The 13,374-nt window shown below is 43.2% G+C and overlaps 1 protein-coding gene across 4 annotated transcripts in view; it reads left to right on the top strand.

The window, feature by feature from the left end:
- Positions 1–13,374, top strand: part of IDE (insulin degrading enzyme) — a 138,376-nt gene that overhangs the window by 12,983 nt on the left and 112,019 nt on the right. Inside the window, exon 1 of one of the 4 annotated variants that reach the window (XM_055334396.1) lies at positions 636–803. The exons of 1 other annotated variant lie outside the window; for it this stretch is intronic. In XM_055334396.1, the coding sequence (XP_055190371.1) occupies positions 706–803 (98 nt within the window). In that variant the 5' untranslated portion in view covers positions 636–705. Of the gene's footprint in view, positions 1–635; positions 804–1,193; positions 1,368–13,374 lie in introns of those variants that run through there. 2 more of the 4 variants (XM_055334392.1, XM_055334394.1) reach the window with 2 other exon arrangements.

Here is a 13,374-nt window from a genome sequence, read left to right as displayed (position 1 = left end):
TGGGAAAAAGTCTGGTTATAAATAATGGTTAAAGTACACTGACAATAGAAGTACTACATATATGTGTGGTGGTGCTTTAATACAGCAGTAGTAGAGAGGAGTTTCTACCGTGGATTTGAAAGCCGCGGAAGCCTTGTTTCGCCGTGGCCATAACATCTCCCCCGCTTGCTCTGCGAGGGGCTAACTTCCCCAGGGTCCGCACCGCGCTCTAGAGGGAGCCCGCGAGCCCGCCGCAGAATCGTTTGCTGCGCGGCCGCCCGGTCCGCGGACTCGGTTCCAACACCTGCACCGCCCAGGGCGCCAGCCAATGAGGGCGCCTCCGCAAACATGGCCCCTTGCGCTCTCAGTATTCGCGAGACCCTGCCCTCTCTGTACACTTAGCCAGGTACACCTCGCCGCCCTCCCGTGCACGCCTCGTCTGACCCAGTCGGTGCCACCAGCCTGGGAAGGCCTGGTTGCTGGGCCCCCGCAGCTCCGCGGCCAGACTCGGTCCAGCCCGCCGGCTGGAGCCCGCGACGCCGGCCGTCCCCACCGCCCCCGCCCTCGCCCTGTCGGGTTCCAGGCAAAACCCGGAGCCCCGGCCGCCCAGCGGCTCCCGGGAGGCGGCGCGGCGCGGCGCGGCGGACTGAGCATGCGCAGTGGGCAGGGCCCGCTCCCGGTGCAAGAAGGAAGCGTCCGCGGTGCTCCCGGCGGCTTCGCTGGGGTATGCGGTACCCGCTAGCGTGGCTGCTGCACTCCGCGCGGCCCAGCACCTTCCGCTCCGTCCTCGGCGCCCGCCTGCCGCTCCCGGAGCGCCTCTGTGGGTAAGCGGAGCAGAGCGCCCGGGCCCTCGGGGCCCGCGAGTCACCGTGGTTTGGAGCCCGGGTTGCAAAGTGGTGATTCAGCACTTAAAGCCGCCGCCGCCGCCGCCCCTCGCGCCGCCAGTCCCGCCGGCCTGGGGCCCGGACGCCCGCGCAGAGGCCGCCCCGGGCCCGGAAGGTCGGCCGGCCGGCCGGCCGGGTGGGAGCGAGGGGCCTTGCCGGCAGAGGAGGGCGCCTTTCGGGCTGGTGAGGGCGGACGGGGGCTGTGACCCGGGGTCACGGGACATGTGTCCCGAGTGCGGGGGGGCCCGGGGCGCGGGGCGCGGACGGAGTCACCCCGGCCGGCTCCCGGGAGCCGTGCCGTGCCACTCTCCTGGGAGTCTGCCGGTGAGGGACCGGGAACCCGAGTTCGACTGTCCCTGGCCATGGGGTAAAGGAATCCGAGTCCAAGGAGACCTGCTTCTCACCCTCCTCTCAGCCATGCTTTTTTCCATGGGGACGGAGTTTCCACTACTATATGGAAATGCCTGCGTTGGGAACCGTAAAAGTTTGCCTGCTTGCGCCTTAGTGAGTAGACGAGTATTGGGTTTCCTGACCGGGGGAATTCGGGAGCCAAAGGATACCTTGGGATCCATCAAAATCTATCAAAGCAGCTCCCTTGTTTTACACCTGATACAGTCGAGGCCCGGAGAGATTGTGTGATTTCCCAATTGCAGGGCTTGTGGCTAAAAGCTATATGGGGACTGGGTTTTTTTTTTTTTTTCTTTCTTTCTTTTTTTTTTTCTTTTGCCATCCGGTGGCGTGCTCTCTCTCCACTTCGCTGCTCTGTGTATAGTAGAAATACATAGCCTCGTAGCGAACGCCGAATGCCCTTTACTGTGAATTAAAGAGGAATTGGCAAAGATGGGTAGTACAGTCTTGCCCTACTTAGGTCTATCCTTTGAGCCTCTCCTCTGTTTTTAATAATATCTAGGACCTACAAAGTGCAGGGCACTCGGTGTAAGTATGTGGTCTGCCTTCCAAGTACCTTTGACTTTTTTTGACCAGATTAAGATGCCAAGAGAGTATAGCCAAGCTGAAAAGGACGTGTTTCACTACGGTCAGAAGATGGGCAGTGTGGGCTTTGCACAATTTAGGGCAGAGATAGAAGAGGGGGTCTGGGCTGGCCTTTGAAGGAAAAGCAGAAAATGTGGAGGGTGGGCATTGGTGAGTGTAATACAGTCTAGGCACTGGACTTCTGGAGTTGGGGACAGACTGAGCAGATTAGTTGGAGCTTTAGAGAATTTCTACAGGGGAATTAGGAAGAAACAAATCTTGTAAAAGTAGAGTAATGCTAGCCTGGGCTTTGAATTTTATTTGGGCTTTTCCAATGCATAGTATTGGGAGCTGTTAAGAGTTTGAGGTGGGGAGTGATCTAAAGAAACTGTTAATTTAGGAAATTAGTTTGGTGGGTATGAGCAGGATGTAAGAGAGTGGAGAGATCTGAAGAAAAGAAATTGGTTGGGACTTAGTCTTTCCTGGCTGAACTAGGATGGTAGTAGTAATGATACTAAAAAGGCCTAATGCAAATGAAAAAATCTGTGGAGCTTGTTTTCCCTGCTCTATTTCCCGCTATGCAAAATCCACTACAGTATGGATAAAGATTCCTGAGTTTAGAGAAAGAAGTGGGAGTGGTGAGCATAAGCAGGGTACCTCTGTGGGTCTCCTTCAGGTCAGAATTTGTTCTGTAGTTAATTTGTTGCTAATAGGTTATGCTTAGCTTCATATTGTCTTCAGTGTATAGAATTTGGGATTTTATTTTTTATTAAAGATTTTATTTTTAAAAACGTTTTATTTATTCATGAGAGATAGAGAGGCAGAGACACAGGCAGAGGGAGAAGAAACAGGCTCCATGAAGGGAGCCTGATGTGGGACTGGATCCCAGGTCTCCAGGATCAGGCCCTAGGCTGAAGGCAGTGTTAAACCGCTGAGCAACGGGGGCTGCCCTAAAGATTTTATTTTTAAGTAATCTCTACACCCGTTGTGGGGCTCAAACTCACAGCCCTGATATCAAGAGTCAAATGCTCTACTGGCTGAGCCAACTAGGTGTCCCAGAATTTGGGATTTTAAAGCATCAATTTTAAGTTTTATACAAAGGTTTGTATGTTCTACCTACAATTCAGTTTTCTCTGTACTTTTCTCCCATAGCTTTTTACTTTCACTGATGAGGTTCAGGGCATGGGTTAAACTGCCAGAGCTTCAAGATGTTGTTGTTCTTCAAGATGTTGTTCTCAAAGAAGGAAATCCAGGAGATTTGAAGATAATGAATGAGATCAACCACCTAAAAAGCTCTATATTAAAAATTAGTGATTGAGACTAATAAGGAAAATACAGGTACAATCAAAGGGATCAGGGTATAGTTACAGGAAGGAAAGGACTAACATCTGAAGCTACCCCATATTCAAATCTTGAGGAAGGTAATCACTTCTACCGTACAAAGTAGGGAGATATATTAACAGAGATGGTTACAGGGCTATTTAATGGAAGACTTGGGATTTAATCCATGTCTGTCTGGAACCAGAGCCTGAGCTGTTAACTGTTAAACTGCCTTTGCCAGTGTCGAGGCATTCATTTCCTGTTCTAACCTTTTTAGAAAGAGATAGTCTTAAAGCAGTTTGTAAAGATTTATTTAAAAATCAGCTTCAGGGATCCCTGGGTGGCGCAGTGGTTTGGCGCCTGCTTTTGGCCCAGGTTGTGATCCTGGAGACCCGGGATCGAATCCCACGTCGGGCTCCCGGTGCATGGAGCCTGCTTCTCCCTCTGCCTATGTCTCTGCCTCTCTCTCTCTCTCTCTCTCTCTATCATAAAAAAAAAAGATTAAAAAAAATAAAAATCAGCTTCATTGTCCTCTGTTTAGCCATATTGGATAAATTGGTGCTGTAATTATCTGAACTATTGTGAGGAACCTAGAGGTAGTACCCCAGTCCCTGGCAACTACTTGAAACACCTGTGCATCGGGCATCTCACTATGCAAGCAGCTCTACTTTATATTTCTTTCTCTTCTCTTCTCTTCTCTTCTCTTCTCTTCTCTTCTCTTCTCTTCTCTTCTCTTCTCTTCTCTTCTCTTCTCTTCTCTTCTTTCAATATTTATTTATTTATTTATGATAGACATAGAAAGAGAGGCAGAGACACAGGAGGAGGGAGAAGCAGGCTCCATGCTGGGAGCCTGACACCGGACTCATCCCGGGATTCCAGGATCTTGCCCTGGGCCAAAGGCAGGCGCCAAACCGCTGAGCCACCCAGGGATCCCTACTTTGCATTTCTGTGTTCTGTGGGTGTAGGTAACAGTGGTATGCCAAATGGGACTAAGTATTAAGACCCAGGCTTTAATTGTACCATTAAAAAGTATGTATGTAAGCTCGCTCGCTCTACATCCGCCGAAGTGCTTGAACTACAGACCCTGAGATTGAGTCACGTGCTTTACCGACTGAGCCAGCCAGGTGCCCCAGGCTTTTAAATTACTTTTAACCAGAAAAATATATTTGTCTAAAAGGAAAAGATGCCTTTGTTTATCTTTAATTAGCATTAGCCCAAAACATACACAGTAAAAAGTTACATTCTGTCTGCCTTTAAGGTTAGGGTTGGGGATAATCTTACCAGGGAGTTGGATGGGAAGCAGGTATGTTTTCATAAGAATCGGTTTCCTTTCAGTTTTTCTATTGGTATTTTAAATCTCCTAAAGAGGTACCCAGATAATCAGCCTACCTTTCAGGCAGAGTAACAGGACTAAAGCACTTTCCTTTCACAGGGGTAGATCCGCTAGGTATGCTGGGTGGAGGCTTAGGGCATTCCTGTTTGGTTTTTCTTGAGTCAGCCCTCACTCTTCTCTGTTCCTTTAGCCATTATTTGAATGTCTGTTTTGTTGTGATCTCTCACTACAGTGTGCTCAGCACTGTGGGGGATGCAGAGAGAATCAGTGAGCTTTCAGACAAATAGTAATTCCTCTTCTTGTGTATTTTACTAAATATCTCCACTTTTGTGTTCTGTTGCCTCTTTCAATTTATTATGAAAAGCAGCTTAGTATTTTTATTACAGTTCTTTCTTTTAAAAGTGAGACTTAGAAATTGTTGTAGCGTTAAAAGTTATAAAAGCTTTTATTCCCCACAAAGAACTAACTATATAGTTTCTCATTGCCTATTAAAATGTGTAACTGTTAAAAAAAAAAAAGTGGGACTCACAAGCCACTACCCAAGGGGAAGGTATCACACTCTGCCTGGCATATTTATTACATGAATGAATGAATTTTTTTCAAAACCAATTTTCTGTTGATTTCCCTAGTTTTGCAAATACTGGTTAATCATTTTCTCAGTTTAGCTTCAAAACTGGAATAATCTTTGCATCTCTTTTTCTCTCAATGTCTATTCTGAAGACCAAACTCAAATTTTGAGTCTTTCATCCTGAAGTTTCTTTTTCTTTTTTTTTTTTTTTAAAGATTTTTATTTATTTATTAGAGAGAGGGCGACAGAGGCAGAGGTAGAAGCAGGCTCCACGCAAGAAACTGGATGCGGGACTCAATCCCTGGTCTCCAGGATCAGGCCCTGGGCTGAATCAGGTGGTGCTAAACCACTGAGCCACCTGGGCTGCCCTCATGCTGAAGTTTCTTGGAGTAAAATTAAGCTTCCATTACCCTCCTACTTTAAGCTATGATCATCTTCCCTAACACCTCACATCTACTAGTTCTGTATATGTATTTTTAAATTCCAATATAATAAAACATAGTGTTATATTAGTTTCAAGTGTACAATATAGTGATTTAACAGTTCTATACATTACTCAGTGCTGGTCATGATAATTGTACTCTTAATCTCCTTCATCTGTTTGACCCAATCCCCTTTTTCCTTCCCTTTAGCAACCACCAGTTCTCTGTATTTAAGAGACTGTTGGTTTTTTCTTTTTTCCCCCATCTGTTTTTTAAAATTCCATGTATGAATGAAATCATACAGTATTTGTCTTTCTCTGACTTATTTTACTTAGCATTATACCCTCTAGATCCATTATTGCATATGGCAAGATTTCATTCTTTTTTATGGCCAAGTAATATTCCATTATATATATGTATATATGTATGTATTTTCTTAATCCGTTCATCTATGGATGGACCCTTGAGTTGTTTCCATATCTTGGCTATTGGAAACAATGCTGCAATAAATATAGGGGTGCATATAACTGATTTTTTCCAGGCTTCTGTCTCCCTACCAGTTGATCCTTTTTATCAGATTAATTCTAATATACTACTTTCCTCATGCCATTGTCTTGTTTAGACACCACCAATGGTTCTGCACTTTGTCAAGATCAAGTCCAAACTTCCTGAGCCAGTATTTAAGCATCTCATAGGCTGGCCCCATCCTCACTTTTTTTTTTTTTTTTTTTTTAAGATTTTATTTATTTACTCATGTGAGACAGAGAGAGGCAGAGACTTAGGCAGAGAGAGAAGCAGGCTCCCCGCAGGGAGCCTGATGCTGGACTCCATCCCAGTACTCTGGGATCACTCCCTGAGCCACCCAGGTGCCCGCCATCCTCACTTTTCAACCTAACTTCCCTCTTCCCTAGTCAGACCCACCAGTTTACTGTCTCTTGTACATGAGCTGTTCATTCCCAATTCTAGAATGCCTTTCTGTCTTTTAATATGACTAAATCTGTCATTCTTTTTTAGACCTTATTCAGGTCACACAATTGTGATTTCTTTTTCTAAACTTAATGATTTATTTGAGATGTTGCAACATCCATTTGACATTTAACCATTTACTACCTCTTATTTTTGTACTTTTTTTTTTTTTTTAATTTTGTTGTCTGATTGGAGAGACTAGGACTTCCAGTACAATGTTGAACAACAGTAGTGGTAATGGACATCCCTGTTGTGTTCCTGACCGTAAGGGAAAAGCTCTCAGTTTTTCCCTGTTGAGGATGATATTTGCTGTGGGTCTTTAATGTGTGGCTTTTATGATATTGAGGTACGTTCCTTCTATCACTGCACGGTGGAGAGTTTTTATCAAGAAAGGATGCTGTATTTTGTCAAATGCTTTTTCCTTTTTTTTTTTTTTAATTTTTATTTATTTATGTTAGTCACAGAGAGAGAGAGAGAGAGAGAGGCAGAGACACAGGCAGAGGGAGAAGCAGGCTCCATGCCCCGGGAGCCCGACATGGGATTCGATCCCGGGTCTCCAGGATCGTGCCCTGGGCCAAAGGCAGGCGCCAAACGGCTGCGCCACCCAGGGATCCCCCTGTTTTTATAATTTCTATGTCATTGATATCTGCTGTAATCTTTATTCTCATCCCGTTAGGCTTTATTTCCTGTTCTTTTTCCAGTTCCTTTAGGTATAAGGTTAGGTTTCTTGTTCCTTGAGGAAGTGAATATATTCTCGAACAGTATACTTTTTAGTTTTTTTCTGCTTTTGACTTTTGTAGAAAATTTCTTTTCTGAGTTACTTTTTATTCATTTAACCTTGTTTTGAGATTCACATAGGTATGTGTTCATTGCTGAATCTTATGTGAATATGCCACTAATTATTTTTCATTCTGTTGTTGATGAAGATTTGGGTTGTTTCATTTTTTTTCCCCTCCTATCACAAATAGTCTATGTTGTTGATGTGCCCCAGTACCCAATCTTTGGTCATCATCTTTGCCTGCACTCAATTAGGGTTCTCATTCAATCGCATTGCTTTAAATATTATTTGTATATGCTTTGTCCAGTATGTAGCCATGAGGCACATGTGCTTATTTAAATGTAAATTAATGAAAATTAACAATTCAATTTTTCAGTCACCCTAGCTGCATTTCAAGTCACATGTGGCGCATGGCTAACATATGAGGCAAAGCAATTACAGAGCAATTACCATCACTGATGTTTTGTGAAACCCACCTGATCTGTATTCCGATAGTTCCCAAATGTATCTCTCTCCCCTGAATTTCAGATTTAGGTAATAAACTTCCTACTCAACATTTCCCTTGGATGGCAAATATATATCCTAAACTTAGCATGTTCAAAACCTGCCATCTTCATCCCCATCTCAATGAATAACATCTTTATTCTTGCACTTGTTTAGGCTAACAACCTGGAGTCATCCTTAACTCCTTTCTTGTTTTCTTATCCCTTAACAGGCAGCATATACACCCAGATTAAGACCACTTCTGCCTGCCACCACCCTGGTTCTAATCACACTTTTACTGAGATACTGCAATAGCCTGTTAACCAGTTTCCTTGCTTCTGCATTTGCCTCTCTATGTATAACTTGTTCTTGTCACTACAGGTAGCATGATCTTTTTTTAAATGCAAGTCCAATATCTCTGCTAGTGAATGCTTAAAACCTTGTAGTTGATCCCCGTTTTGTTCATATTTAAAGACAAAATCCTTATATTAGCCAAGAAGGCCCTATGGGACCTGACCTTTCATCACCTCTCTGATCTTGTTTCCAAAATAATCACTCTCACCCCATTCCAGTCACACTGGTCTGTTTACTTGACTCAGATGATTTGCACTGCTTTTCCTCTGCTCAGAATGCTCATTTATCGTTGATACCAGAGAGGGCTTCACAGAGAACATAGGTTTTAAGCAAATGTCTTTGAAGGAAATATAAAATTTAGATGAACAGAGAAGGGGAAGAGAGAATATTTTAGAAGGAATAGTGTTTGCAAAAGCTCAGAAGTAGGAATATTTACAATATAATCAAGGGACAGAAGATTTTATCCTATAGGAAGTAGAGAGTCTCTGATGCCTTTTGTTTTTTTTTTTTTTTTTAAATTTTTATTTATTTATGATAGTCACACACAGAGAGAGAGAGGCAGAGACACAGGCAGAGGGAGAAGCAGGCTCCATGCACTGGGAGCCCGACGTGGGATTCGATCCCGGGTCTCCAGGATCGCGCCCCGGGCCAAAGGCAGGCGCCAAACCGCTGCGCCACCCAGGGATCCCTCTGATGCCTTTTGAACAGTACAGTCAACATGAAAACTATGTGGTTTTTTGTTTTTGATGATAAATCTGTTTTTTGGAAGCATAGTTGAAATGCAGGCAGGCAAAGGATAAAAAAAGCACATGTAATAAGGAGAGTGTCTGCAGAAGATGTGTGTAAAAGATTTCAGCAGCTTTGAGCATAGGGGGAGATGGAGAGATCCCAGCGGCCTAAGGTCTTGGGTCTGGGTGACTTTCAGATTAGTGCCAAGATGAGCCTTGACTAGGAGGGACATTAGGGTAGAGAAGGCTCTTGTGGAGAGATTCACCTCCAGGCAGTGAGAAGAAGTCCAGTTAGGTGAGATATTGGTCCTGGCTGGTTAGGGGCTGGTGTTCTAAAGGCATGCCAAAAGAACAGGTTGGTCAGGTGCAATGGTGGGGCAGTCTTGTACACATTGTTAACCATCTCATAGCTAGCTGTTAACCATCAGGAAGTTAGGTGACCAAAGGTCCCTCAGGGCAGTGGACAAGACGGAGCAGTCCTTAAATAGCAATCTGTTTGCAGATTGTAGTTAAGAATTCAGTTTAAAGATCAGAACCAGGTTGTTGAGTCCTGAACAGAAGTGTCTAAAATTTCCACTATTTAAAGATAGGAAATGGGCCCAGAGCCTAGAACAAGACTGAGCTGCAGTGAAGGCTAAGTAGACTCAGTTATGAGGCTCTTGATGTTGCTGTTAACGTGAAAAGATTAAGTAGCTAATATTTACTGAATGCCTACTGTGTGTTTTGCCTTGTATTTGGTGTTTCCCATATGTTCTTCAATGGCCACGGTAGTTCTGTGAGGGAGGTATTGTGGTTCTTTTCTGTTTTTCAGATAAGGAGATAGAGGCTCCAATAGGTTAACTTGGTCAAGGATACATTGTTGGTAAGTGGCTTTATCAGAAGTGAATCCAGGGACACCTGGGTGGCTCAGTGGTTTAGTGCCTGCCTTTGGCCCAGGGTGTGATCCTGAAGTCCCGGGATCGAGTCCCACATCAGTCTCCCTGCATGACACCTGCTTCTCCCTCTGCCTGTGTCTCTGTCTCTCTCTCTGTATGTGTGTCTCATGAATAAATAAATAAAATCTTTAAAAAAAAAAGAGAATGGTTAGAAGTGTCTGGCTAAGGAGGGTTTTGTTGTTGTTTTAAATATTTTATTTGAGAGAGAGCAGGAGCAGGGTGGGAGAGGCAGAGGGGGAGAGAGAAGAAGACTCCCCACTGAGCAGGGTGCCCAACGTGGGGCTCAATCCCAGGACCTGGAGATCATGACCTGAGCCAAAGGCAGATAGATACCCAACCAGCTGAGCCACCAGTTGCCCTCAACCAAAGAGATTTTATTTTAAGCATACTGAGGCCTTGGGAAAAGACCAAGAACTATTTCATTGGTAAACTGCAAATAAATTGGAGGGAATAGAAGCCAAGTTTCATGGGGCCCTACAGAGTAACTTTGAAAAAAATGTTGGTATTGAATTTGGAGCAATTAGGTAGTAGTTGGAAAGGGTTGAGCAGAACTGTAGTAGGAAAAATAGGGAAGTTGGTACTGTTGGCTAAGAGGAAGAAGCTAGTGGAGGAGGGTAATGCCTGAGGGAAGGCTTGGAGAAAGTGGATGTGAAAATATAGGTGAAGAAGTTAGCACTGGAAAATAAAGATTTGTTCAAACTAGGTCTTGATTTAAAAGGGCAGTTGCGGGATCCCTGGGTGGCGCAGCGGTTTGGCGCCTGCCTTTGGCCCAGGGCGCGATCCTGGAGACCCGGGATCGAATCCCACGTCGGGCTCCCGGTGCATGGAGCCTGCTTCTCCCTCTGCCTGTGTCTCTGCCTCTCTCTCTCTCTCTCTCTCTCTCTCTCTGTATGATTATCATAAATAAATAATAAAAAAAATTAAAAAAAATAAAAGGGCAGTTGCTTATAAAGAATTTAAAAAGGTGAGGTGCCTGGCTGCCTTAGTTGAGCATCTACCTTTGGCTCAGGTCCTGATCCCAGGGTCCTGGGTTGGATCCCCACATCAGACTCCCTGCTCAGTGCAGAGTCAGCTTCTCCCTCTGCCTCTCTGCCACTCCCTCTTCTTGTGCTTCTCTTTTCTCTGTGTCAAATAAATAAATAAAATCTTCCAGAAAGAAAAGGTAAGTGATCCTTAAAACTCTGGGCCTCAGTTTCTTCATTTGAAGAAAGGATTCTTCTAGTTCTAAGTTCTGCCATTTTTCTCTATGCTGTTAATACCAGCTTAAAAAAAAATGTCTGGATTTTTTAGGAATGCTCCCAGGGTCTAGTAGGGAGAATGGATTCCAGTTCAGTTAACATGGTGATTCTTTGCCCAACTATACAGGCTGTGTTAGATCTGTAGAGTTATATTTGGAGCCAGGACCTCTGAAGAAGCAAGAATCCCTATAATGGTATCACTGGCACCTAGCACAGTGTCTGGCACATAGTAGGAGTTTAGTGTTTGTTGGGCAAATTTGTCTAGAGACAGGCTTCTGCAAGTAGGGAGCTCTAGTCATAAACATGATTTAGTTTTTGCTCACAATTTGCCATTTCCATGCTTTTAAAAAAAAATTCAGGAGAGATATATATAGAGAGAAGCAGAGACATGGGCAGAGGGAGCCTGATGTAGGACTTGATCCCAGGATCCTGGGATCACAACCTGAGCCAAAGGCAGATGCTCAACTGCTGAGCCACCCAGGTGCCCCTCCATTTCCATATTCTAAATGTCAGTGTAGCTAGTAAGTAGTATTTGTATGTGTTTTCTTATTACAAAGAAATTAGAGGTAAGAGTGTATTTTAAAGATTTTTTGTGTTTCTGAGTTATTCATAGGAACTAAGGTGGTTTGAAAATGCATAGGACATAAGGGACCTGACAGTGTGGTGTAAGAGAGCTCTACAAAGCTCAATTCCACTAGATTCTAGTCTTGTTTTGTATTCACAGAGAATTGTTTTTATTTAACATTTTAGGGACACCTAAAATCACCATGGTGATTCAGCGGTTGAGCGTCTGCCTTTGGCTCAGGGCGTGATCCCAGTTCTGGGATCGAGTCCCACATCAGGCTCTCTGTGAGGAGCCTGCTTCTCCCTCTGCCTGTGTCTCTGCCTCTCTCTCTCTCTCTGTGTCTCTCATGAATTAAAAAAAAAAAAAAGAAATTAAAAAAATCACTGTGATTAGTTCTGTTACTATTCTATTAGTATTATTTTTCATTTTATTCATGTTTTATTAAGAATGGATTTTTAATTGAGGAAGTTTGGTCCTAGTGAATTAAAGATGGATAGAAAGATAAATTGTGAAGGTGTTGTGGGGTTAATACCAGTTTTTAAGGTTGGTGTCACAAGATCTGCTTTTAATGCTGCTTCATTTTTCATTAATTATAAGTCAGAAGTAAAAATTATCATACAACTAGTATGTGCCAGCATTAATTTAGGTGCTATGGATATAACAATAAACAACAGAGGCAAAAAATCCCCATCCTTCTAGTGGTGAAGACAGATGATCAGGTAAGTAAAGCAAATGTTTATTTTTCTTAAAGCAACATGGAATTGAGTCCATTTAAAATCCTGATGGTTAATTTTAAGAATTGAAGAGCTTTAGATTTAGTCAGCTCTAGAGCAGAACAGTAGCTTGCTCCTGGCATTAGAAAGAAATAAAGCATTTCATGTAAGTGAAACCTTGTCCTGTGAAAGTTATTTTACGTATATTCTATGTTTTTTAAATGTTTGAGGTAAAGTTTTTAAATTTATTATCAACATTTTTATAGACTTGTCCTGTGAAAGTTATTTTACGTATATTCTACGTTTTTTAAATGTTTGAGGTAAAGTTTTTAAATTTATTATCAACATTTTTATAGACTTTGGAACAGAGAATGTAAGAAACATAATTTAACATTTGATTATTCACATCTATTTTTTTTAAGTATAGTTGATACACAATGTTAACATTAGTTTCAGTTGTACAACAGTGTTTGGACAAGTCTATACCTTATGGTGTGCTAACCACAAGTGTAGCTACCATCTGTCACTGTACAGTGCTATAACATTGACTGCATTCCCTGCTGTACCTTTCATGCAGTGACTTGTTCATTCCATAGCTGGAAGTCTATATTTCCTACTCTCCTTTACCCTATTTGCCCATCCCCCAACATGCCTGTCCTCTGGCAATCATCAGTTCTCTGTATATATGGACCTGTTTTTTTCTTTCTTTCCTCCTTTTTTGTTTTTAAGATTTTATTTATTTATTTATTTATTTATTTTTGACAGAGAGAATGCACGGGCACACATGCACAAGCAGGGGAGCAGAGCAGCAAAGGGAGAGAGAAAGAAGCAGGTTCTCTGCAGCAGGGAGCCCAATGTCAGAGCTTGATTTCAGGACCCTGCAATTATGACCTGAGCTGAAGGCAGACTCTCAACCAACTGAGCCATTCAGGCACCCTTATGTTTCTGCTGTTTGTTTTTAGATTCCACATATAAATGAAATCATATGGTATTTGTCTTTCTCTGACTTATTTTCACATAGCATAATACTTTCTCAGTCGATCTGTGTTGTTGCAAATGGCAAGATATCCTTTTTTATGGTCAAGTAATATTCCATTATATTACACACACACACACACACACACACACACCCCACA

The sequence above is a fragment of the Nyctereutes procyonoides genome, unplaced genomic scaffold (genome assembly GCF_905146905.1).
Source record: "Nyctereutes procyonoides isolate TBG_1078 unplaced genomic scaffold, NYPRO_anot_genome, whole genome shotgun sequence".
Classification (NCBI taxonomy): domain Eukaryota; kingdom Metazoa; phylum Chordata; class Mammalia; order Carnivora; family Canidae; genus Nyctereutes; species Nyctereutes procyonoides.
This window is presented reverse-complemented; position numbering and strand designations above follow the sequence as displayed.